The following is a 24,074-nucleotide window of genomic DNA, read 5'->3' on the forward strand; positions in this document are numbered from 1 at the left end:
CATTATTCTAGTGAAGTTGTATTGTGATGTTTAATGAGACTGTGGAAAACAAATTGTGTTGAAAATTACATTCTGGTAAATGTCAAACTTTATTAGCATTAAAGGTTATGGCATGCAACTTACTGTGCACATCAAGCCTGGCAGTGCAAGATACAATGCCAGCCTCGTTCTTTGCTGATACCGTGTACCATCCAGCATCCTCTTTAGTGGTACCTTGGATTAGTAGGCACAGGTAACCATAGTTATCTTGATGCATGCTGGGAAAAGACAAAATACAGTTATTTCCTGATGACAAGACAAATGAGAAACAAGCCTGCGCTTGATGCTAGTAATGCGTCCTATCACTCCCTAGCCTGGACAAGCATTAACTTTAAAACTGAAGCTATGCACAGATAACAATTCATAGACCTTTTCTCCTGGATGTCCTGACTAAACAGGAGCTGGGTATCCAGGATTATTATACCGCCATTGACTGCATTGTGCAGTAAAAGTATGACACTAAAGAATGCTTTACTAATAAGAAACCTTTTTATATCACAGTGTAAAGTATTGGAATATATTCACATGACAGGTCTATTGTAACCACTTCTACAACTGAATGGTGTTGTTTTCGCAGCATGTGTATGGATTATCGCAGGTCCTGTTTACATGAATGGACCAATCACCAATGGACTTCCACATTCCAGGTGTTGCCTATGTGACAACACAGTTATATGGAAAATCTGCATAAATTATTTGCTACATTGTAATGGCTGCCAATTATATTGGAACTACACTAAACTGTTGACTTATTACACCGTGCAAATGTGCAATCTTGAAGTAAGAAAACACAGTAAAGGTATTTAAGGTGAACTCTAACCAAATGTGTTCCTTTAAGGACTTTCATAGTCTACAACAATTCATTTTCTTGCTACTTTTGCCTCTAAATATTACACTGGGATGGCTGCATAGCAACAGACGAAATAAGCCTTTGGTAACACTTTTATATTTTATACTTGGATCTGTGGGACATCTGTATCAAAACGTCCTGTGTAATAAAATTATGTGGACTAATCCAGAGGCTGTGCATGTATCACCGTTATAATAAGGAAGATTTAGCTGCCCTGATCATATACTTATGGCCTCTTAATGTATTGGGAAGAATAAATAGGGTAATATTTATACTGTTTTTCCATGTGATGTGATACTATGCTGAGAAAGCTTGGTGAGATCTAAAATCCAATATGGTGTGAGATCAGCAGTAGTGATGAGCGAACATGTTTGTAAATGTTTGTATGTTTGTACGAACATCACACTAACTGTTCATGTCCGCTGATCACAAACAATTTGTTCGATGATCGAAATGATTATAACGACTAAAATATTTGGACATGCAAATGTACGCAACTGCGTAATTTACACTTTGCATCTGATAATCTGTATACATAAGCGTAGACCAAAATGTACATTTCTACCGTACGGTTAATATTTGTTCGTAAATGTTCGGCGAAGACGAACATGAACCGATCACGATAATTTTTTTTATGTTCGTGTTCGGGATCAAAACCGAACATAGTAATGTTCGCTCATCACAAATCAGCAGCAGACAGGATGCTAAACTGCAGATAAGTGATTACAGATACATAAAAAAAAGTCCAAAGCTTCATAAGCAATCAGGTGGGTAGGGGCTGCAGTCATGAAAAGTCAAGTTTTCACTGGAGGTCTTCTTTAACTGAGGTATTACCTCCACTACATGAGTCTGTAATCACTGCCATGTGGTTTACATAAATGTTCCAGCAAATGTAATGAACTATTATAGTTATTAAAGTAAGAATTTGCAGTTATTGCCCCAAGCTGTACCCCACAGACTCCCTGCCCCCTGCTTGCACATAATACTGAGGGTTGTGTGCTCTATTTTAGTTGCTTCTTTCCACATTAAAGTAAAACTGTGTGAATTTTCTAAAAAAGGGTTCCCAGTATTAACAGTATTATGTGTACAAGGTGGACAGAGCAGGAAGTCAGTGAGTTACAGCTTCAGCCAATGGCTGCAGAGTAGGAAGTCAGTGTGTTAAAACTTCAGTCAATTGCTGCAGAGGGGGAAGTCAGTGTGTTAAAACTTCAGCTAATTGCTGCAGAGCAGGAAGTCAGTGTGTTACAGCTTCAGTCAATTGCTGCAGAGGGGGAAGTCAGTGTGTTAAAACTTCAGCTAATTGCTGCAGAGCAGGAAGTCAGTGTGTTACAGCTTCAGCCAATGGCTGCAGAGCGGGAAGTCAGTGTGTTAAAACTTCAGCCAATTGCTGCAGAGCAGGAAGTCAGTGTGTTACAGCTTCAGCCAATGGCTGCAGAGCGGGAAGCCAGTGTGTTAAAACTTCAGCCAATTGCTGCAGAGCAGGAAGTCAGTGTGTTACAGCTTTAGCCAATGGCTGCAGAGCAGGAAGTCAGTGTGTTACAGCTTCAGCCAATGGCTGCAGAGCAGGAAGTGATGTAAATAGGGTGCTGTCATTTGGCACATTCTCTTATGCTACCCTTTAACATTGTGAGAAACAGTAAACTGCCCAGGTATAATAAAGTACATATTTATGAGTTTTATACATACTGACTAACAAGGGGAATGGCAAACCACACCACATGTCATTCACTCTGTTTTCCTGACTAACCAAAGCTTCATCCTCTACCTGCCTCAGTTTGAAAGCAAGATGAAAAAGTGTAAAAGCCCTTTAACATGGGAAGTGTATTAGCTGAACCCCATGTAAAGGAACAGTGATCAGCCAATGAATAGCCTAAAAAATCATCTGTCAGCAGCACATGTCCTATGTAATAAAGAGCCACATGCACAATGCAGTGATTGTTTGTGCAGTTCTATGTCCTGACTGTTGGGCCATATAAATGGTCTTTTTAACAAGCACCAGTTGACCTGTACATAGTTGGTCAGTGCTTGAACCAAGCACCTGTCCAAAAGGTCCCTAAGTTGTAGTTGATTAATCTGCATTTTTAAAGCAGGAAACCTATATTTGTATAAGCCACGATCTTCCAGAATTAATTTCCATTAGGGTATTAATAGCAGTTTATTATTGTAGTTATAACTACCTGACTCGATCTGTGTTGTACATAAGAGATTCGTTTTCTTTCTTCCAGAATATTTGTGGTGGGGGCATTCCAGAGACTCGGCACTCTAGCCTCACTGGGTATCCTTCAGCAACCCCCGTGTTCTGAAGTTTTTCTAAGAACACTGGTGGTTTGTGGGCATCCCGAGCTGTTGGAGGAGAAAATACATTGTTAATATCAATACAAATGTGTGGCTGTGTCATACAAATATCTACTCATCATTAAGTGACTTGAAGCATCTGCTTAACAGATTCACAAAAGTTTCTCATCTATCTGAAAAGGAAAAAAAAAAAGAATATCCATATTCCAGTTGTTTGTACAATAGTCTGTCACTTTAAAAATATTACCTAAACAGACATGTAAAGCCCTCTATATTATAGAAAACTCTATGTTTTTGGATCAGAAATAAATGATACAGACAATAGGTGGTGTAAACAGAATCTAGTTCAGATACTATAATTCACAGTAACTATAATTTTGTAATTGAGTCTAAACAATATGCTGCAACATAAATGTTTGTTCTTATCAACGATTGCTCATGGTGACCATACAAGCTAGAATTACTATCAATTCTATTAGTGCATGAGCTGAATGGAAGATAAACAGCCTGTCAATTCTTAGAGGACTCCCATGTGCTATTTACACATCCACAATGTCAACAGGCCTCCTAACAATTCTGTGTGCACAGGACTGTCATACAACCCAAACACATAAAAGGTTTCTTTTTTTTAAAAAATTGCTCTGAAAAACACTGGTCCAGTTCTGGGGATCCAGAAGATAGGGATCAAACCAGTAGCTCCACAACCTGGAAGTTACATTCTGACAAACCAGCAGCTCCATGTCAAAAAGAACATGACATCAAAAGATCAGAAGCAACATTAGAAAATATTACTTTACTGAAAGAGTAGTAGATGCTTGGAACAAACTTCCAGCAGATGTAGTAGGTAAATCTACCATAACTGAAGTTAAATCTGCCTGGGATAAACATATATCTATCCTAAGAGAATAAAAAGGGAAATACTAAAGGCAGACTAGATGGACCAAGTGGTCTTTTTCTGCCAACAATTTTCTATGTTTTTGTGTGTATGGAAGTTGGGTGCCCTTTCACAACTATAATGCTGGACCAGTATTTTTCCTAACCCCCATAATGTTGTCCCATTAAAATACTGTATTTAATGTGTTTTAAGGAGAGAAAAGTATTGCATGTTATTCTACCCCCAAAAAAACAGATGTAGTGCAGGGCAAAGAAATGAAATTTAGGCAAAAGCATGCACATTTGCACATGTATTATGAAGGGGCTGTCTGGGATAATTTTATATATTGCTGGAGGTACAAATTACAAAGAATCAGTGCTCTGTAATATTGTTTAGGTGCAAAAGGGTTAATTCCTCTCTGCATGGATTTAGCACTGAACCTTACAAAGAAAGATTCTAAACACATGGACACTCTGCCAAGGACTACTACCAACAGATGACGATGCAGTGCAATACTTTCCAGCTCACGTATAGAGCCAAAAAAGGTCTTGAGGTGCCGCTCTGCAAGAGAAGTGCTCTACGCACAGCTCTGTCTTCCTAGGCCTGCTGCATTTTTCACGTAACCAAGAATCATAAACCAAATGCACTAAAATAGCTGTGAATTCTGATGTTCATGCCAAAAAAACTAAAGGGGAGTCCCCAATCTCCGAGATATAAAACAGCTCTGCTCGAGGCCTTGATCTCTATGGTTACACTACGAACACACGAGTACTGAGTCTAATGGAAACCTGCCGTTCACAGAAAGAATCTGTATATATGAATTTATCCCTGAAATGGTCCTTGTTAATGAGGCTGTTTCTACTTCTGAAGATGATATACACATAATGGCTTCTTATCTATAACACTGTTGGAAATGAACATTATAACATGGTACAAATTAATTTGACTAAAAACTATAAAAGTTGGAAATCTGTGCTGTTTCATTTCTGATGTTGGCTAGGAAAAAGTGAGCTATATCCGGTGCCAAAAATAATATGCCAGGGTTTTACTGACCATTAAAATCACAAACCTAGACACCTCAGGTGCTTACAAAGTTGCTGACAAGGTGCAATGCCAAGTTACTTACCAGCAACTATGAGCTCCAAGCTGAACGAATTCTGGCCAGCACGGTTAGAGGCCACACAAGTGTACATCCCTGCATCTCTTGTGGTCACGGGCTCAATGATCAGGGAGTGCACACCATTCTCACGTACCAACATTTTGTGAGAGTTGTCTGGACGCACAGGTCTTCCATTCAGTTGCCAACTTAAGTCAGGAGTTGGTAGGCCACTCACCTGTGTTTTATATAGAAGGCATATAATGTTACTAATAGTGCATTGATGTATGAAATGTTTATGCAAGATAACACATAATAATACAGTTACTGTATGCTAACAGTTAAATATGTTAACAAAGCATTTATAATATTTAAACAGCTGTTAAATGTGTAAACAATACCAAAGTTGTATGTAAATAACTGTAAACAGTTAAATATGACAACAATACTACAATTATATTCAGTAAACAGCTGTTAAACATATAAACAATACAGCTAGATGTAAACAACTCTTGTAACTCTATATAAACAATACAGCTAGATGTAAACAAATATGTAAACAATACTACATATATGTAAACAGATGTTACCTATGTAAACAATAATATCGTTATGTAAATAGCAGTGAACAGTTACAGATGCAAACAATACTACAGTTCTAATATGTACACTGCGGTTTATGCTGCTCACTCTCGTGTCAGTTCTCTTCCTTACAGGTTTCTGCTGTACTTGGAGGGGCAGAATAGTTAATCTACCCAGTAAAACAAGCGGAAACCTAAAGGACCCATTATAAGTCAATAGAATCTATCAGAATTATTATAATGGACTTTCGATGTGAAAGCAAAGCCTTAGGCAATGTTCACACAACGTAAAAAAAAAATATTGATCATTTCAATTATTTTTAAACCTCTTTTGCAAACAGTGGACGTTATTTTTTGTTGTTCAGACACAGTTTTTACAATGAAACTTTTCCATTAAAGGCACATCCAAAGGGCAATTAGTCCACCCAAACTAGAATAATGTACCAGCAGCTGTGATTGCACTGACAGGCGGCCAATACTTAAAATAACGGACGTCATTTTGGACTCAAAAGGATGGACGTCATTTTAACAATTATAAATGGACAAGGAAAAAATGTTGTGGGAACATAGCCATACAGTTAATTTATATCTAAAAAGAGAACATAAAGTCAGTTAAATGCTCTCTATATAATACAGACAACAATACTACCACTGGCTGCCCAGCCTATGTAGTATATATGGAGCCTCATATACATGCTCTGGGGTTTGTTTTTATAGTTGCTCTGAAACCTCAGGACATGTATCATAAACATGCCACACAACATGAGATGTTATTGGTTGAGTGAAGCGCATAAGGCCAACATCTGATTGCTGCCATGTGTAATAGAATTCGTCTCAGATCCATCATTCATTACCAGATGTACATCAAGTGCCCCAGCCTGTGCCTGTCTGACATTTATGGGATTTGAGGAGGGGCTCCTTTAATTCATGACTATCGCATATAGAGGAAATTCAATTGGAAACTGCTACTCTATAAATCCCATAACCAATACAACATAGAACTAACACTGGGCATCTACCTACATAAGGACATTGTGCCATAACTTTTAATTTTCCACCAACTTAGGAAAGATTTACATCACATTTGGGTTGCACATCATTGCTATAAATCGCTGCAAAAATGTATGCCAATGTATACTGCAGAAATCAATAACTAACCCTAAGTGTGCCTAAAAGGAATCCATACTGATGGAAATACTATCCACCACAAAACACAGGGCCAAAAGCCCAAAACACATCAGATTGCATTCCCACTATTAAAATATAACTTTTATTGGCTCAATCAAAAGTAAAATATATAGTGCGATTAAAATATACGCACTCCTATTGCCTTTATCCCATGTGATCCCCACTTGGGGTATAAACACTAGCTGGGTAGCTGCAGACTACTCGCTATAAAATATACTATCTGTCTATCTACTTGGTATCTATTTTATCAGAAGGCAGTGGAGTGCGCACATTAAAACAACCAACGCATAGCCCCTCAACTAGTTTCACCCTCACTCGGGCATCATCAGGAGGTGGGCTTATGGCAATCAAGTTATATTTAATAGTGGGAATCCAATCTGATGTGTTTTGGGCTTTTGGCCCTGTGTTTTGTGGTGGAATGTATACTGCAGTACACCTGTGGTGGGCCCATTGACTTTAATGGACTGAACAGTCTACTAGTGGCTAGTTCAGTCTATTTTCCAAACATATGCTTTTTTTGTGGTTGCCTGTTGTATAATACAGCCAGCACCTCAATGTGACAGCACAGACAAGCTGCTGCGCCCGCACCATCATTGCACCGTACAGAGGTTTGCGGGAACTGACACTTATAAGTATATATTGATAGATAAAGAAATACTCCCCAATGTGCCCAATGTATTCCTCTGCAGAATACTATCAGTTCTCACATGCAAGCATTTGAAAAGGAAAACCTAAATTAGCTACTATGAATGCAATAAAGCTATTCTCATAGTAGAATAGTGAATGGAGTTCATTGTAAAACATAAATCCATTATACTAAATTAGAAGGGAACTCATAGAAATATGAAATAAAAAAAGGTTTTGGAGGGGGCTCCTATCCCTGAACTGTGCCAGATACATTTTTACCTGCTCACATGTCACTGTGACGTCTTCCCTCGAAGTAGTTTCCCGCTCAGCCAGGTTTCTATTTGATTTGTATGTTCTATCTGTGTGTCAGAGCTGCACTGGCATTTCACAGCTCTTCTATACTTTCTCTATAAAAGCAATTACTGTCCAAGCCTAAGGTACATGCTGCCTGCAATGCTGACTGAGGATGAAGTTCAGCTCAGAACTAACTGTACAGATTTAAGCTGCTTTAAGTGACAAAAGGCAACACCAGCTAATTTGTCTTTAGTGCAATCTAGATCTATTGCCTGATCTGTGGCTGTGAATATCATAAGCTTCTCTCAAGTTTCCTTTCCCATGGGAAGGTTTTCAAGAGGCAGGAAGAGATGTAGAACAATTCTCTCTTTGAAGCATTACCTCATTACACATGTGCCAATAAGCTCTAAATTGCATTCCCCTGATGCTTAGCTCTCTAAAGTCCCCTTACCTAGTATAATTTGCTTTCAACCAACACTATTCTGCACACATGAGAAAGGGTTCCTGGCACCCCGAAACGCGTTCTGACAACAGAGATAGTGAATAAATCAGATTTTAATCTACATCCACTTGCTCCAAGTGATGTCCTTAAGCACTACAGCGCCGTTCTGGACTCTGCATCTGAACCTCTGGCCTCCACCATAGCCTCCCCAGCACTGAACTACGTGTTGTACCATCTAATGACATTCACAGGTGGTACTAGTTCTGTTTACAGTGGTCACCTACAGAATTGTGCACACTGCAATGTTACTTATAGATAAGCGGTGATCACCTGGTATATTGTGCACACTGCAATGTTACTTATAGATAAGCGGTGATCACCTGGTATATTGTGCACACTGCAATGTGGTTTATAGATAAGCGGTGATCACCTGGTATATTGTGCACACTGCAATGTGACTTATAGATAAGCAGTGATCACATGGTATATTGTGCACACTGCAATGTTACTTATAGATAAGCGGTGATCACCTGGTATATTGTGCACACAGCAATGTGGCTGATAGACAAGCAGTGATCACCTGGTATATTGTGCACACTGCAATGTGACTTATAGACAAGCAGTGATCACCTGGTATATTGTGCACACTGCAATGTAACTTATAGATAAGCGGTGATCACCTGGTATATTGTGCACACTGCAATGTGACTTATAGACAAGCAGTGATCACCTGGTATATTGTGCACACTGCAATGTGGCTTATAGACAAGCGGTGATCACCTGGTATATTGTGCACACTGCAATGTGGCTTATAGATAAGCAGTGATCACCTGGTATATTGTGCACACTGCAATGTGACTTATAGATAAGCGATGATCACCTGGTATATTGTGCACACTGCAATGTGACTTATAGATAAGCGGTGATCACCTGGTATATTGTGCACACTGCAATGTGACTTATAGACAAGCAGTGATCACCTGGTATATTGTGCACACTGCAATGTAACTTATAGATAAGCAGTGATCACCTGGTATATTGTGCACACTGCAATGTGACTTATAGATAAGCGGTGATCACCTGGTATATTGTGCACACTGCAATGTGACTTATAGATAAGCAATGATTACCGAGTACTGTATATTGTGCACACTGCAATGTTACTTATAGATAAGCGGTGATCACCTGGTATATTGTGCACACAGCAATGTGACTTATAGATAAGCAGTGATCACCTGGTATATTGTGCACACTGCAATGTGACTTATAGATAAGCGGTGATCACCTGGTATATTGTGCACACAGCAATGTGACTTATAGATAAGCGGTGATCACCTGGTATATTGTGCACACTGCAATGGACTTATAGATAAACGGTGATCACCTGGTATATTGTGCACACTGCAATGTGACTTATAGATAAGCAGTGATCACCTGGTATATTGTGCACACTGCAATGTGACTTATAGATAAGCGGTGATCACCGAGTACTGTATATTGTGCACACTGCAATGTGACTTATAGACAAGCAGTGATCACCTGGTATAGTGTGCACACTGCAATGTGACTTATAGATAAGCGATGATCACCTGGTATATTGTGCACACTGCAATGTGACTTATAGACAAGCAGTGATCACCTGGTATATTGTGCACACTGCAATGTGACTTATAGATAAGCAGTGATCACCTGGTATATTGTGCACACTGCAATGTGACTTATAGACAAGCAGTGATCACCTGGTATATTGTGCACACTGCAATGTGACTTATAGATGAGCGGTGATCACCTGGTATATTGTGCACACTGCAATGTGGCTTATAGATAAGCGGTGATCACCTGGTACATTGTGCACACTGCAATGTGACTTATAGATAAGCAGTGATCACCTGGTATATTGTGCACACTGCAATGTGACTTATAGATAAGCAGTGATTACCTGGTATATTGTGCACACTGCAATGTGACTTATAGATAAGCAGTGATCACCTGGTATATTGTGCACACTGCAATGTGACTTATAGATAAGCGGTGATCACCTGGTATATTGTGCACACTGCAATGTTACTTATAGATAAGCGGTGATCACCTGGTATATTGTGCACACAGCAATGTGGCTGATAGACAAGCAGTGATCACCTGGTATATTGTGCACACTGCAATGTGACTTATAGACAAGCAGTGATCACCTGGTATATTGTGCACACTGCAATGTGACTTATAGATAAGCAATGATTACCGAGTACTGTATATTGTGCACACTGCAATGTTACTTATAGATAAGCGGTGATCACCTGGTATATTGTGCACACAGCAATGTGGCTGATAGACAAGCAGTGATCACCTGGTATATTGTGCACACAGCAATGTGACTTATAGATAAGCAGTGATCACATGGTATATTGTGCACACTGCAATGTGACTTATAGATAAGCGATGATCACCTGGTATATTGTGCACACTGCAATGTGACTGATAGACAAGCAGTGTTAACCTGGTATATTGTGCACACTGCAATGTGACTTATAGATAAGCGGTGATCACCGAGTACTGTATATTGTGCACACTGCAATGTGACTTATAGACAAGCAGTGATCACCTGGTATAGTGTGCACACTGCAATGTGACTTATAGATAAGCAATGATTACCGAGTACTGTATATTGTGCACACTGCAATGTTACTTATAGATAAGCGGTGATCACCTGGTATATTGTGCACACAGCAATGTGGCTGATAGACAAGCAGTGATCACCTGGTATATTGTGCACACTGCAATGTGACTTATAGACAAGCAGTGATCACCTGGTATATTGTGCACACTGCAATGTGGCTTATAGATAAGCAATGACTACCGAGTACTGTATATTGTGCACACTGCAATGTGACTTGTGTACAAGCAGTGATCAAGTGGTATATTATGCATACTGCAATGTGACTTGTGTACAAGCAGTGCTCACCTCCTGGAACCCGGACGGTAAATTGCATTGCCCCCGCTATAATCTGCTCCTGGGCATGGCTTTGAATGCAGTACTGTGTTCCACAATTGCATCAAAATTTCAGAGCAAGTTTCTAGAGCAGATGAAGCCAGCTTACAGCTGGTGCATATAGACACGTGTCTAAGGAAGTGCCAAATTTATCAAACAACCCCTGCCACTTTAATAAATCTGGCACATCTTAGACTGTCTAGTTCTAATCTAAGTATGTCTAAAGAGCAGCCATTTTTAGTAAATCTGCCTGTGTCTATTTACAGGTTGACTTCTCCTAAAACAAAATATCAATGTCAAACTGCATGAAGCATTTTTTTTTATAGGATCAATAAGCACCACATGAGGCTCCTCCATCACTAATACAGTTCTTCTTTTACCCATCAGTGTATTTATTCATATTCCCTTAGGCCAAATATTCCACAGCAGCTTGAAGAATGAATTCACTGGATGTAGATGTTTCTTTTACACTCTATGTAATGTAATAAAGCATAACTAGAGAGGGAATGAACTTTTCCTGATTCATTACCTTGCAATCCATCCTACAAAGCTTTCCTTCTTGGACAATGAGATCTCCAGGAGCCTGCAAGAAGTGTGGACGGAAAAATCTTTCCTGGATAGGTTCATTTTCATCACCGCTATCTCTTGACCGAGACCGGGGTCTAGAACGAAGAAAGAAAACAGTAAAATAATTTCCTTCCACAGAAATGTGCGTTTACAATAGAAGCAACTAGACAATGATGCCATCAGCCAAAAATGCCGGGTGGCCAAATGTCTCTGAGCATACACACAAATATTCCGGGATATTGCTTCAAAGTCTTGTGGTAAGACGCCATATAAATAATTGGTGATATATACCACGTGCTGTGTATACACCATGTCTAGGTCAGGTTTTCATATGTAACACAATGGAAAAATCTCATTAGCACTAAGAGAATGTTGTAATATCTTCTGCAGATAGTCTTCCAACAACTCATTTACTTAACCCCTTAAGGACAGAGCTTGAAATGGCCTTAATGACAGACAAATTTTATGAATATGACCAGTGTCACTTTATTCATTAATAACTTCGGGATGCTTTGACCTATCCGGCTGATTCTGAGATTGTTTTCTCGTGACATATTGTACTTTACATTTCTGGTAAATTGGAGTCGATACTCATAACGAATCTTTATGAAAAAACCCCAAATAATGTGAAAAAATGTGAAAAACTGCATTTTTCCAACTTTGAAACTTTTTTGCGTATACAGAAATTGGCTATACCAAATAAATTATATATTAAATAGCATTAGCAACATGTCTAATTTATGTTGGCAGCATTTATTAAACGATCTTTAATTTTTTTTAGACAATAGGAAGCTTAAAACATTAGCAGCAAATTTCCAAATTTTCAGTAAAATTTCAAAATCAGATATTTTTAGGGACCTGTTCAGGTTTAAAGTGTATTTGAGGGGCCAATATGTTAGAAAGCCCCACAAAGCACCCCATTTCAAAAACTGCACCCCCCACACTCTGCAAAAGCATATCCAGAAAGTGTTTTAACCCTTTAGGGTAGTCACAGAAATAAAAGCTAAGTGTGTAAGAAATTTGAAAATTTTAATTTTCTGTGCAGAGATTTTATTGTAATCCAATATTTTTCATAATTATAAACCTATTACCAGAGAAATGCACCCCAATAATTATTGCCCCGTTTCTGCAGTTTATAGAAATACCCCATATGTGGCCCTATTGCGCTATCTGACGCAACCACAAGCCTCAGATACAAAGGAGCGCCTAGTGAATTTCAACGCCTCCGTTATATTTGGTCATTTCTGACTGTACCACTTCAGGTTGGCACAGGCTCTGGGGTGCCAAAACCTAAAAAACACCCCTAAAGGGACACCATTTAGAAAACTACACCCCTCAAGGAATGTAACAAGGGGTGCAGTGAGCATTTGGACCCCACAGGTGCTTCACAGATTTTCCGAACAATATGGCGTGAAAAAAGAAAAATTTATTTTTTACACTAAAACGTTGTTCTAGCCTTCAATTTTTCATTTTCTTAAAGGGATAAGAGGAAAAAAAAGACACAAAATGTGTAGCGCAGTTTCTCCCGAGTACGGAAATACCCCACATGTGGCGATAAAGTGCCAAGGGGGCGCAGGACGAGCCTCCAAAGGGAAGGAGCGCCAATTGGCTTTTGGAAGCTGAATTTCACTGGAAAGGATTTCAAGGGCCATGTCGCATTCACAGAGCCCTCGTGCTGCCAAGACACTGGAAACCCCCCACAAGTGACCCCATTCTGGAAACTACACCCCTCAAGGAATCTAACAAGGGGCACAGTTTTCACTTTCATGGCACAAATGTGTCCGTCATCAAGGGGTCCATATCCTCACTGCACCCCTTGTTAGATTCCCTGAGGGGTGCAGTTTCCAGAATGGGGTCACTTGTGGGGGGTTTCCAGTGTATTGGCAGCACGAGGGCTCTGTAAATGCGACATGGCGTTCATCATCCATTCTAGCCAAATCCAACCTCCAAAATCCAAATGGCGCTCCTTCCCTTCGGAGGCTTGCCCTGCACCCACATGGCGCTTTATGTCCACATGTGGGGTATTTACGGACTCGGGGGAAATTGCTCTACACATATTGTGTTTTTTTCTCTTTTAACCCCTTGTGAAAATGATAAATTCAAGGCTAAACCAACATTATAGTGTAAAAAATGTAATATTTCATTTTCACGCCACATTGTTCCACATTTGTGCCCGTCACCAGTGGGGTCCATATGCTCACTACACCCCTTGTTACATTCCTTGAGGGGTGTAGTTTCCATAATGAGGTCACTTGTGGGGGGTTTCAACTGTCTTGGCAACACAGAGGCCTTTTAAATGCAACATGGCCCCTCGAAATCCATTCCATCCAAATCCAGCCTTTAAAAACCAAATGGCGCTCCTTCCCTTTGGAGGCTTACCCTGCACCCGCATGGCGCTTTATGTCCAGATGTGGGGTATTTCCGTACTCAGGGGAAATTGCTCTACACATTTATTGTTTTTTTTATCTTTTAGCCCCTTGTGAAAATGAAAAAATCATGACAAGATTAATGATTTAGAGTAAAAACTTTACAAAAATGACACTAAATGTTGGTCTAGCCTTGATTTTTTCCATTTCCACAAGGGGTTAAAAAAGAAAATGAACACAAAACGTGTAGGGTAGTTTCCCCTGAGTACGAAAATACCCCATATGTGGGCATAATGTGCCATATGGGCACAGGGCAAGCAACCAAAGGGACAGAGCGCCATTTAGAGGCTGGAATGGAGGATGGAGGCCATGTCGCAATTACAAAGCTCCTGTGCTGCCAGGTCAGTAGAAACCCCCGACAAGTGACCCCATTCTGGAAACTACACCCCATAAGGAATCTAACAAGGGGTGCAGTGAGGATATGGACCCCACTTGTGACAGTCACTTACGTAGAACATGTGCCGAGAAAATAAAAAATACCATTTTTTTCATTTTCACGTCCCAAATGTGGCCGTCACCAGGGGGCCATATCCCCGCTGCCCCCCTTGTTAGATTCCTTATGGAGTGTAGTTTCCAGAATGGGGTCACTTGTGGGGGGTTTCTACTATCCTGGCCGCACAGAGGCTTTGTAATTGCATCATGGCATCCTCTAATGGGAATGGCGGCCATACCTACTTAGCTGGGGAAAAGGGACAATTCTAATTTATTTGGGGGTATTAGGCCAATTATTAGTTTATAAGGTTGGAAATGACAGGTGTCCATCAAATTCAATCTGTGTTGATCCAGAGGAAGGCAAAAAACCCTCGTGAGGCAGACGGCAGTAGCCTCATCACAGGGGAAAAATTCCTTCCCGACTCCATATTGGCGATCAGAATAATCCCCGGATCAACGTGACCCCTGAAATAGGAATAAGGGACAGAATTTAGATAATGTAGAACCACAATGACGTGTGGTACGCCTTGAAGCGATCCTGTATGCAGAGGCCGGGGTGATCAGGACAGGTGTCACACTGGAAAATGGTGTCCTTCCTGATCCCCCTGTTACGCCACACTATGCACTTCTTCTGGGGTCTCCTGTTTTCCAGTGTGGGGGACGTCACCTGGAAAATGTTGTCCTGTTGCGATACGGGGTCCTTCATATCCAGAAGCGCTGGGGCCGCTCCATGGCTGCTAAATATTAGGGCTCTATTACTGCTTCTGATATTTTCGGATCGTGCCGCAAGCTACAGTAGCTCAGGCAGCGACGGACCGGAAGAGGGGGTGCTGGTATAAAGGTTATCCCTGTATCGGTGGTGACCTTTATCCAGCAGTGGGAAGATCAGTTCCCGGACGATCTTCCCACTTGTTCCGAGGATGGGGGGGGAGGGGGCATCTGGGGGCTGGATTCGGGTGTCCCTTTCTACATACACTCTAAGGCTATGTTCACACTACGTATATTTGAGGCTGTATATTTGAGGCTGCAGAGCAACCAAAACAAGGAGTGGATTGAAAACACAGAAAGGATCTGTTCACACAATGTTGAAATTGAGTGGATGGCCATCATTTAATGGCAAATATGTGCTGTTATTTTAAAACAACGGCTGTTGTATTGAAATAATGGAAGTTATTTACTGTTATATGGCGGCCATCCACTCAATTACAACATTATGTGAACAGAGTCTTTCTGTGTTTTCAATCCACTCCTGGTTTTGGTTGCTATGAGGACCTGACATGAGGACCAAATACAGCCTCAAATATACATAGTGTGAACCCAGCCTAAGGGTACGTGCACACTGCGGAATCGCGACAGATAACCCTTCGTGCATTCCGCAGTTGGCACCCGCCGTCGGAGTGATGCAGGCGCACGTCTCCACACGTGTCATAGACTCCATTCTATGCACGGGCGGATTCCGCTCTCCGTCCAACGTATTCATTCTTTGGATGGACAACGGAATCCGCCCGTGCATAGAATGGAGTCTATGACACGGGTAGAGACATGCGCCCGCATCAGTCCGCCGGCGTGTGCCAGCTGCGGAATGCACGAAGGGTTATCCTTCTCCATTCCGCAGTGTGCACGTACCCTAAATCTGTAAGAGTACCCTGAGGTACGCTCACAGAGTTTGGAGAATTTCACGCCATACCGTGATCTCTTATTGGGACGGTACTGGCGGAAAAGACATGTCTGGGGGGCAGCGTACGCTACGCTACCCCCAGATACGTCATTGGATGATGAGGAGAATGAGGATGAATGGAGGAAAGAAGGATCCCCCCATTCATCCTCACTGGCTGTTTCGGTTTCGAAGGCAATAATAACGTATCCCTCTGACATCTTTATACGGGGACTAGTATATGGGGTATGTAGTGGTGTAGTGTCAAACTTTATTCAATGTAGTGTGGTGTAATGTAGTGTTTTTTACGTGTTTTTTTTACAGTAAGTATAAAAAAAAAACCTACGCCAACAAAGGAGTTGCTGATAAATGCCGCACTTATGTGCGGCACTTATCAGCAGACCGTGGCAGTAGAATATAGAAAAAAAACACCCTACGCCAAAAAGGAGGAGTTGCTGATTAGCAGCGCACTTTCGTGCGATGCTGATCAACACTCAGCGGCGATAGGGTGCGGAAAATAGAAAAAAAAAATTTTGGAAAAAAAAAACAACTTTTTCTACATTCTGAACATCCCTATAGTGGCTGATACGTGTATTACACATATCAGCCGCTAGAGGGCAGCAGAGCCAAAATCCGGAAAATGACGAGGCTGGAGCCGAAAATAGCCGAAAGAAGACGACGGGGACCGCCGGAAAGATCCAAAGACGCGCCGGAAAGACGGAGGACGCCGCGAACCCGGAAGACGCCGATCAGGACCCCGGGACAGGTGAGTAATGTACAAATACCTGCTCTGGACCCCTCAGCTACCTAGCTGAGGGGTCCAGGGCAGGTATTTATTATTTTGTGGGACTCTGATCGCCGTGCCACCGGCCCGATCGCCGTGAACGGCCGGCCGGCCGTTCACGCCGATCGGGCCGGTGGCACGGTGACCACCATTACTTTTTACAGTAATGGCGGTCGGTGCCGTCCTCGGACAGCACCGACCGCCATTTTTTTCCGGGTCATCGGGTCACCGATGACCCGGAAAGGTTCCGATCGCCGCTATTGGCTGATCTGAATTGATCAGCCTATAGCGGCGATCGTAAGCACGGGGGGTGTTAACCACCCCCCGTGCCGAGAAGCTAAGATGGCCTGCTATGATTTATAGCAGGCCATCTTCCCCGATCGCTGTGTGCGAACACGCAGCGATCGGGGAAACATCGGGCGTAAATTTACGCCCTGATGCGCCAAGTACCAGGGCGCGAGGGCGTAAGTTTACGCCAGATGTCGTTAAGGGGTTAAAGGGGTACTCCAGAGACTGTTTAAAACATTTTTTTTTGCTAATAGATCGCTTCAATAAAGTTATATTACTTTGTAATATAACTTTTTTTTAATGTGTATTTCTGATGCAACTTTTTTTTATGTGTATTTCTGGTGCCTGCTTTAGTAAATTAACTCCTACAATTGTTACTCCTATAGAGTAACAATAGTAGGTTATCTTTTCATAGAAGTCTGCATTGTTTGCCTTCCTGGAAATGTATGAATAAATCGACAACTGGGCTTTTCTATTCTTCTTGTCAGTGGAGTCCCTACTCAATGACACCCTGGCCAAAAAGTGTCAGTGAATGCACACATCCAAGGGGCCCTACATATTTATAAGTGGCTTTGCCAGATCATAGCTGACATACATTGCAGTACTCCAATGTGTATTAAGACAACATGAGATCCCGGCCTTAGTAAATTCTAAGTAAAATCTCGGAAAAGATGCTCCAGAACAGTTCATTTGTTTAAACAATACTTATTAAAACTGGCATATCAGGAGACTAGACAGATCATTAGGGTATTCCGACTTATTTCTAGATTTTATCATACCTTCTAACATGGGGTTGTGATGTGGGTGTGCGGACACTTCTTCCCCTCTGGTTCACAGCTTGTACCATCAATCTCCCAGTGCAACTTACTCTGCCCTGTTAATAAGAAGAAAGAAAACTCAGTAAACTGATGGAAGAAACTGTTATTCATATTCTATAGAAACCTGACTAATTTAAAGTTAAGCACCCTCCTAAATCCAATGTGTCACGAACAAGAGATCTGACCAACCCCAAGATCAAGTAGGATCCTTTAGAAAACCTCCTAGTTTGGCAACTCTGAAACACTACATGACCTCATGGGTTACTATATTGGCTTGCATACAATATATAAAGGGCTCCTCTTTTGCATAAAGAATAGGTCACATATGTAATATTCTTGAATATTACACATATGTAATATTATTGAATGTTAATTTATTGAGTGTGAACACAATATCCTAGCCTGAGGTGTAGTTCCATTGTACAACTTGTTGTAATATAAACACATAATAGAATAAAATCTGGGATAAACAGCAGGCAGCTAGTAAACCAGCAGCCATTCAGTATACATCTGTAATATGTCTTACTATCTACCGGTGAGAGGAAGAACCAGCACTGATTTGTGGTGCTGAACATACTGTCATTGTATGGAAGTGTGTGTATTATTGGAAGAAAAAAAATGTGCATCCCATATTATTAATACTTTGGACATGTGACATGTAGCTCAGTGCATAATGAAGTGCCAGATCTGCTGCATGCCAGATACCACCGTCACCCAATGGACCCCAATGTTTTATGGGTTGAAGTGCTACAAGCACAAACTGTATGTCATGGTGATATTACACAGACCAGAACCACGGAGTCTACAACCATGGAGACTTATTCTTCAGCTAACAAAACCATGGTTTAGTTTCTAAAAGCATTACACCTGAAAGTAGTAGGGATGTCTATATACAGTAATATCCTATGATGTGATCATCTAGCATGTTCTTCCTGTGTATAGGAAAATCAGCAAGAAAAAAAGATATTCTTGTATACTTCTGCACTGTCATAACATCATTTTTAGAAGTTGGAGGCGAAAAAAGCTCCCTTGTGCTGGAGAACCCAAAATAGGTCAACTCAAATTGACCCCTCTTAAATCCTTGAAATAAAAGTGGAAAAGGAGCAGCAGACCTCCCAACAGCCAGGGCCTGTAACCTAGCAGCATCGGAAACACAACACACATCTCATGTTTGGATTATTTGGTGCAGCAATGACAAGAGTTTATTTGCTTAGCATATAATCCTTTTTGTGTTTTTATCCTGGCACAGGCCTCGCTATGGCCTAAGCAGAGACAGATTTCACTTTGGCTGATCTGTAATAATATATTCCCATCTCCGCTCTCTACAGTCTTATGTCACAGAGAAATCATTTCCTTAACATTTTTCTCAGGACAGTCAATGTCTTAAAGGGTCACTGTCATTTTTTTTTTTTTTTGCAGAAAACAATAGTCCAGGCGATTTTAAGAAACTTTATAATTGGGTTTATTAGCCAAATATGCCATTATCTGCATTTAAAAAGCCTTTTCCCAGGTCCCCCCTCCCTCCTCTTTTCCATTCACTGCAAAAAAATTGTGACTTGTTGCATCCAACGTACCCAGTCTGTTCTGGGGAGGAGGGAGGAGGGAATTACCCCACAGCAGAAAAACTGGGTGAACGCTGAAATTAGAGGTCAGAGAGGTCAGTGGTGACTGTCAGAGGAGATAAAGGGCGATGTATTTGTAGATTAACTATTCGTTGTCCGGTTTTGGTCTTTTATTTAGCTCTCTCCATAGGAGAACAATGAAGACAGGGGGGAGAGCTTCATACTGCTTTTTCATGATAAAAATGCATTTTTCGGCTAATAAACCTAGTTACAAAGTTTCTTAAAATCGTCTGTACTATTGATTTCTGGAAAAAAAAATTTCACGAAAGTGACACTTTAAGTGTAAGTAAATGTGATCCCAAGATGTGCACGTGCCATGTCCCGGCCTGTTGTTTTGCTGGTACAGAATTCCAATATTAGTGGAAACTGCTCAAACTACCAAGGTATATTACTGGATTGTTTATGTTATTACATGTATGGTATATTATATTTTTGCTTATAAAATCCTGACCAGCAGTAATGCACACTCTCTGCCCATACCCAGTAATATCTGCTAACCCTAACCTTACAGGTTAAACTTGGTCATACATATCAGACATGTGTCAGTCCCTCAAGCCAATTTCGATAGGACAGGCCAACCATCTTATGTATATGGTGGCTATGCAACATTTCCCTGATGTTTGGAGGGACAAGGATCAGGCATCATGCTGGATTTTAACTGCTTAAACTTTTTGTTCATGGAGAGATTATTCATGACCAGAAGTGTCTGGAAAGGCTTCCCCTTCTCTACAATGTAAACATGTGCAACCTGGCTGAGCAAAACAGCATGTGTATGGAGGGTTGGGAGAGATAGCTGACAGCTAAATGAGTGTTCTTATCTTATATCTTATGTGCATGGCCAGGTTTAAAGCTAATTGTCATTTACTCTAAATGTCATTTTTCAGAAATCAATAAATATCAATAATTCAAGTGATCTTAAGGAACTCTGTTATAGGTTTTATTAGGCCATTATGGTCTATGGAGGGGGTGAGGGGGATGACTGAGAGTAGAAAAGGCAGCCTTGAACAACACAACATCCTGCAATCTTATCTCACCAAGTTCCTAGAGCAGCACTGAGCTTTCTAACCTGTCAATCCAGCATTGTATGTGCCCAGTCAGTCTCCACACTGGAGGGCTGCTTGTCTGCTCTTTCTGCTCGCTCATCCCCCTAGGCCCCTCCCACCTCCATAAGTTCACTTTGCTTCTCTGTATTGAAGACAACTTTGCCTGATAATGAGCAGATAAGAAGTGAGGGGGGAGGCTGTTAAACAGCTTTTTGAGTACAGAAAGAGGCTTTTTTGCCTATTACAGAGTTTCTTAAAATCGCTTATACTATATATACTAAATATTTTAAATTGCAGCTACACTTTGAGGTCCATTTAATTATTTGTTACACTCATTTACAGATAATTATTATTTTTTTTTATTCAAATAAAGAGGTACTCTCCAAGCATAAGGCTCGGGAGGGTAAGGGTATTATTACACAAATTGATTATTAGCCTATGAATGCTTAAACAATGCCATGTGTGAACATAGCCTAAGGAAGTTTCAGACAAGCACAATATTGCCATATTACTGCTGCAAGTTCCAGCCTAACCATTTGTCTAATAATCTAAACTGCCAACAACATAGATTCCCTATGTCTGTATGCTGTTTTGGGGGCCTTTTACATGGGCCAGTTACCGGCCAGGGGTGTTGCATGAAACCCTCCTGTAGCTGATAATCAGCTTGTGTAAAAGGGACGGCGATCAGCTGAGGACGGGGAAAATACCTGGCCGTGTCTTCAGAACATGCTTCAAAATTTATCGTCATTGGCCGCACATACTTCCATGTAAACAGGGGATGTGAGGCTGATAATGATAAAGGCAAACTATGTATATATCCTTGCTGTCAGTGTCCAGATCACACAGCAGTGCATACTTACCTACAGTAGTTTGCTGCTGATATGATCCGGCATCATGCTTTTCTCCAGCTCTCCCATCCAGCCACTGTATCTTCAGTCTCCTCCTGACACTGTGGCTGGGCTTATGTACTGCTGTGTGATCTGGAAACTGACAGCATGTATATATGCATATCCATGCTGTCAGTTTCCATGGCTGCATGAACGATACATAGACTGTGAAGCCCGGCCACTCGATTTGTTGTAAAGGCAAGGCGTTTGTTTGCGACCGTTTGCAAAAGGACCATAGGGCAAATCTTGCAGAGTTGTTTGAGTATGATGTGTTGGCTTTAGCTATCCAGGCATGATGGGAATTGTAATTTTACTAAAGTTTAAGGGCCACAAGTTTGATACCAGTGCCATAAGGGATCATGATAATTTTGCTAATGTCCTAGGTGCTCATAACACTTTTTCAAAACACGGATCGTTCATCTGTGGTGGGAAACCTTGTGTAAATGGGCCTTAAAGTAACAGAAAGAGATTCCTCAGAGACCATGTCTAAATAGTGGTAAGCTGCATTGGAGAATTAGCTAGGGAACTGCATTAGAGTAGATATACTATGTTAATTTACAGCTACTAGTTTGTCATTAGAATAATTTATGTGTTTGTTATTTCTAATTCTTGTATTATTATAGCAGATGAATAGAAGTGTGAAGAGAATACTTGTCAAACAGGCTTTTTCTAAATGGACAACTCTTATACTGACGATATGCAAATGAAAAACACGATCAACCACACCCTCAGGAGGAAGAGATACATAGCTGTGGTTGAATTGGCATTTGATAAGGATGAGTTCATGTTTAATTGTGAGATGCGGCTAAGGTAACAATACCTGTGGGTTGGCAGCCATGATGGTATAGTTTCCATCATCATCCAGGGAGGAGGCAGAGGTATGAAGGGAGCAGGTCCCATCAGGTTCTCTCTGGATCTTGTAGTGTTCACTTCTTTTTGAGATTTGCTTACCATCTTTAAACCAATATATCTGTGGATAAAGAGAAAATAAGTAGAAGCTTGTCACTATAGGGCAGAAGGCGTGTATGAGTGCCAGGAAGTATACACAGGCATAACAGCTGAAGGTCTAGGCAGCTGCTCTTAGACTCCTTTCTAGTCCAACATATCAAACAAATGAGTACACTGATCCAAAAACTATTTTACACATCAAGAAAATGGATTTAAGCTCTGCCAAGAATGCTAAGCTCTAAAAGGTTACAAGACATCCTCAATTTGTTGGCATCTCATGCATTCCACCCAAATGGTTTAAGTGGCATGAAATCAGAGTTAGGGATCTGTACCGCATCAAAGAGGATTCCAGAAAAAGTGCAAAGGCTCCATCATGGCTGCCTCTTAATAAATCCAGCCTGAGCAATATAGCATGGATAAGGGGAAAGTGCAAGCTTAACAGTTTTTAAAGGGTCACAAAAACCCGTGTTACTAGACATTACGATACTGATGTGACATAGGCCAGTAATGTCTGTAGATACCAACAGAAATTATCTTCCACAGATCGACTTGTATGTAGCATACAGGATTGTAGAACCCATCATGCCTACTTATATACTATCTTTCTTTTTCCAATATACGTCATATCTTTACACTTCATACCTATTCTAGCTACAATGTGTTCATAAAGCCTTTTTTTTTATATAAAAACATCTTACAACAAAGCTTTCCCCTATCCCCCAGTTATAAAAAAAGACTGGGCCTGATTGCAGTTCTGTTATCGAGTACCATAGTTTTCCATCCCGCTGGTCATGTACTACTACTGTTGCTTTATAAGGATGATGAATCATATAATTGGCCACAGATGAAAGCTCAGTAAATCCGGCATCTCTCCTACTTAGCTGTACCTTTCAAGCCGCTGGCTGTATGAGAACACCGCTCGCTCATTGTGTTTGCTGTACAGAACGTTCCAAGTTTTGCAACAGCAGGAAGACACTATTACCAGTAAAAGCTTGTAGGTAACATAAAGGCCTCTTTCTATGTGCTATTAAGAGTCACTTGACATATATGTTTATTTATCTACAAACAAAACCAGTCATGTAATTCAATCTGTGATGGCGACTTTCTTGCTAATGGCTCCTGAGCCATTAAATTTCGAGGTTGCATATTTTTATGGGTTCTTTTTTGGTGTAGTTGGCGTAAAGTGTTACTTAATATTTAGTGTAACATAACATTTGAGGTGTCATAGAGACATGTCAAAAAATTTTTTATGGCCGGGTCTGGGTGTTTAGTGAAGCAATTTAAAAATGTGTGTCTAAATATTGCGCTTTTGGTGCCCAATGTCACATTGTAG

At 40.8% G+C, this 24,074-nt stretch overlaps 1 protein-coding gene across 2 annotated transcripts in view; it reads right to left on the minus strand.

Moving 5' to 3' along the window:
• PALLD (palladin, cytoskeletal associated protein) overlaps nucleotides 1-24,074 on the minus strand; it is a 276,543-nt gene that overhangs the window by 3,816 nt on the left and 248,653 nt on the right. For both annotated transcript variants that reach the window (XM_069977825.1, XM_069977826.1), the window contains 6 exons: nucleotides 22,614-22,763; nucleotides 18,203-18,297; nucleotides 11,802-11,934; nucleotides 5,185-5,392; nucleotides 3,067-3,232; nucleotides 124-257 (listed from right to left, as the gene is read on the minus strand). In XM_069977825.1, the coding sequence (XP_069833926.1) occupies nucleotides 124-257; nucleotides 3,067-3,232; nucleotides 5,185-5,392; nucleotides 11,802-11,934; nucleotides 18,203-18,297; nucleotides 22,614-22,763 (886 nt within the window). The remainder of the gene's footprint in view (nucleotides 1-123; nucleotides 258-3,066; nucleotides 3,233-5,184; nucleotides 5,393-11,801; nucleotides 11,935-18,202; nucleotides 18,298-22,613; nucleotides 22,764-24,074) is intronic.

The sequence above is a fragment of the Dendropsophus ebraccatus genome, chromosome 7, assembly GCF_027789765.1.
Source record: "Dendropsophus ebraccatus isolate aDenEbr1 chromosome 7, aDenEbr1.pat, whole genome shotgun sequence".
Taxonomy (NCBI): domain Eukaryota; kingdom Metazoa; phylum Chordata; class Amphibia; order Anura; family Hylidae; genus Dendropsophus; species Dendropsophus ebraccatus.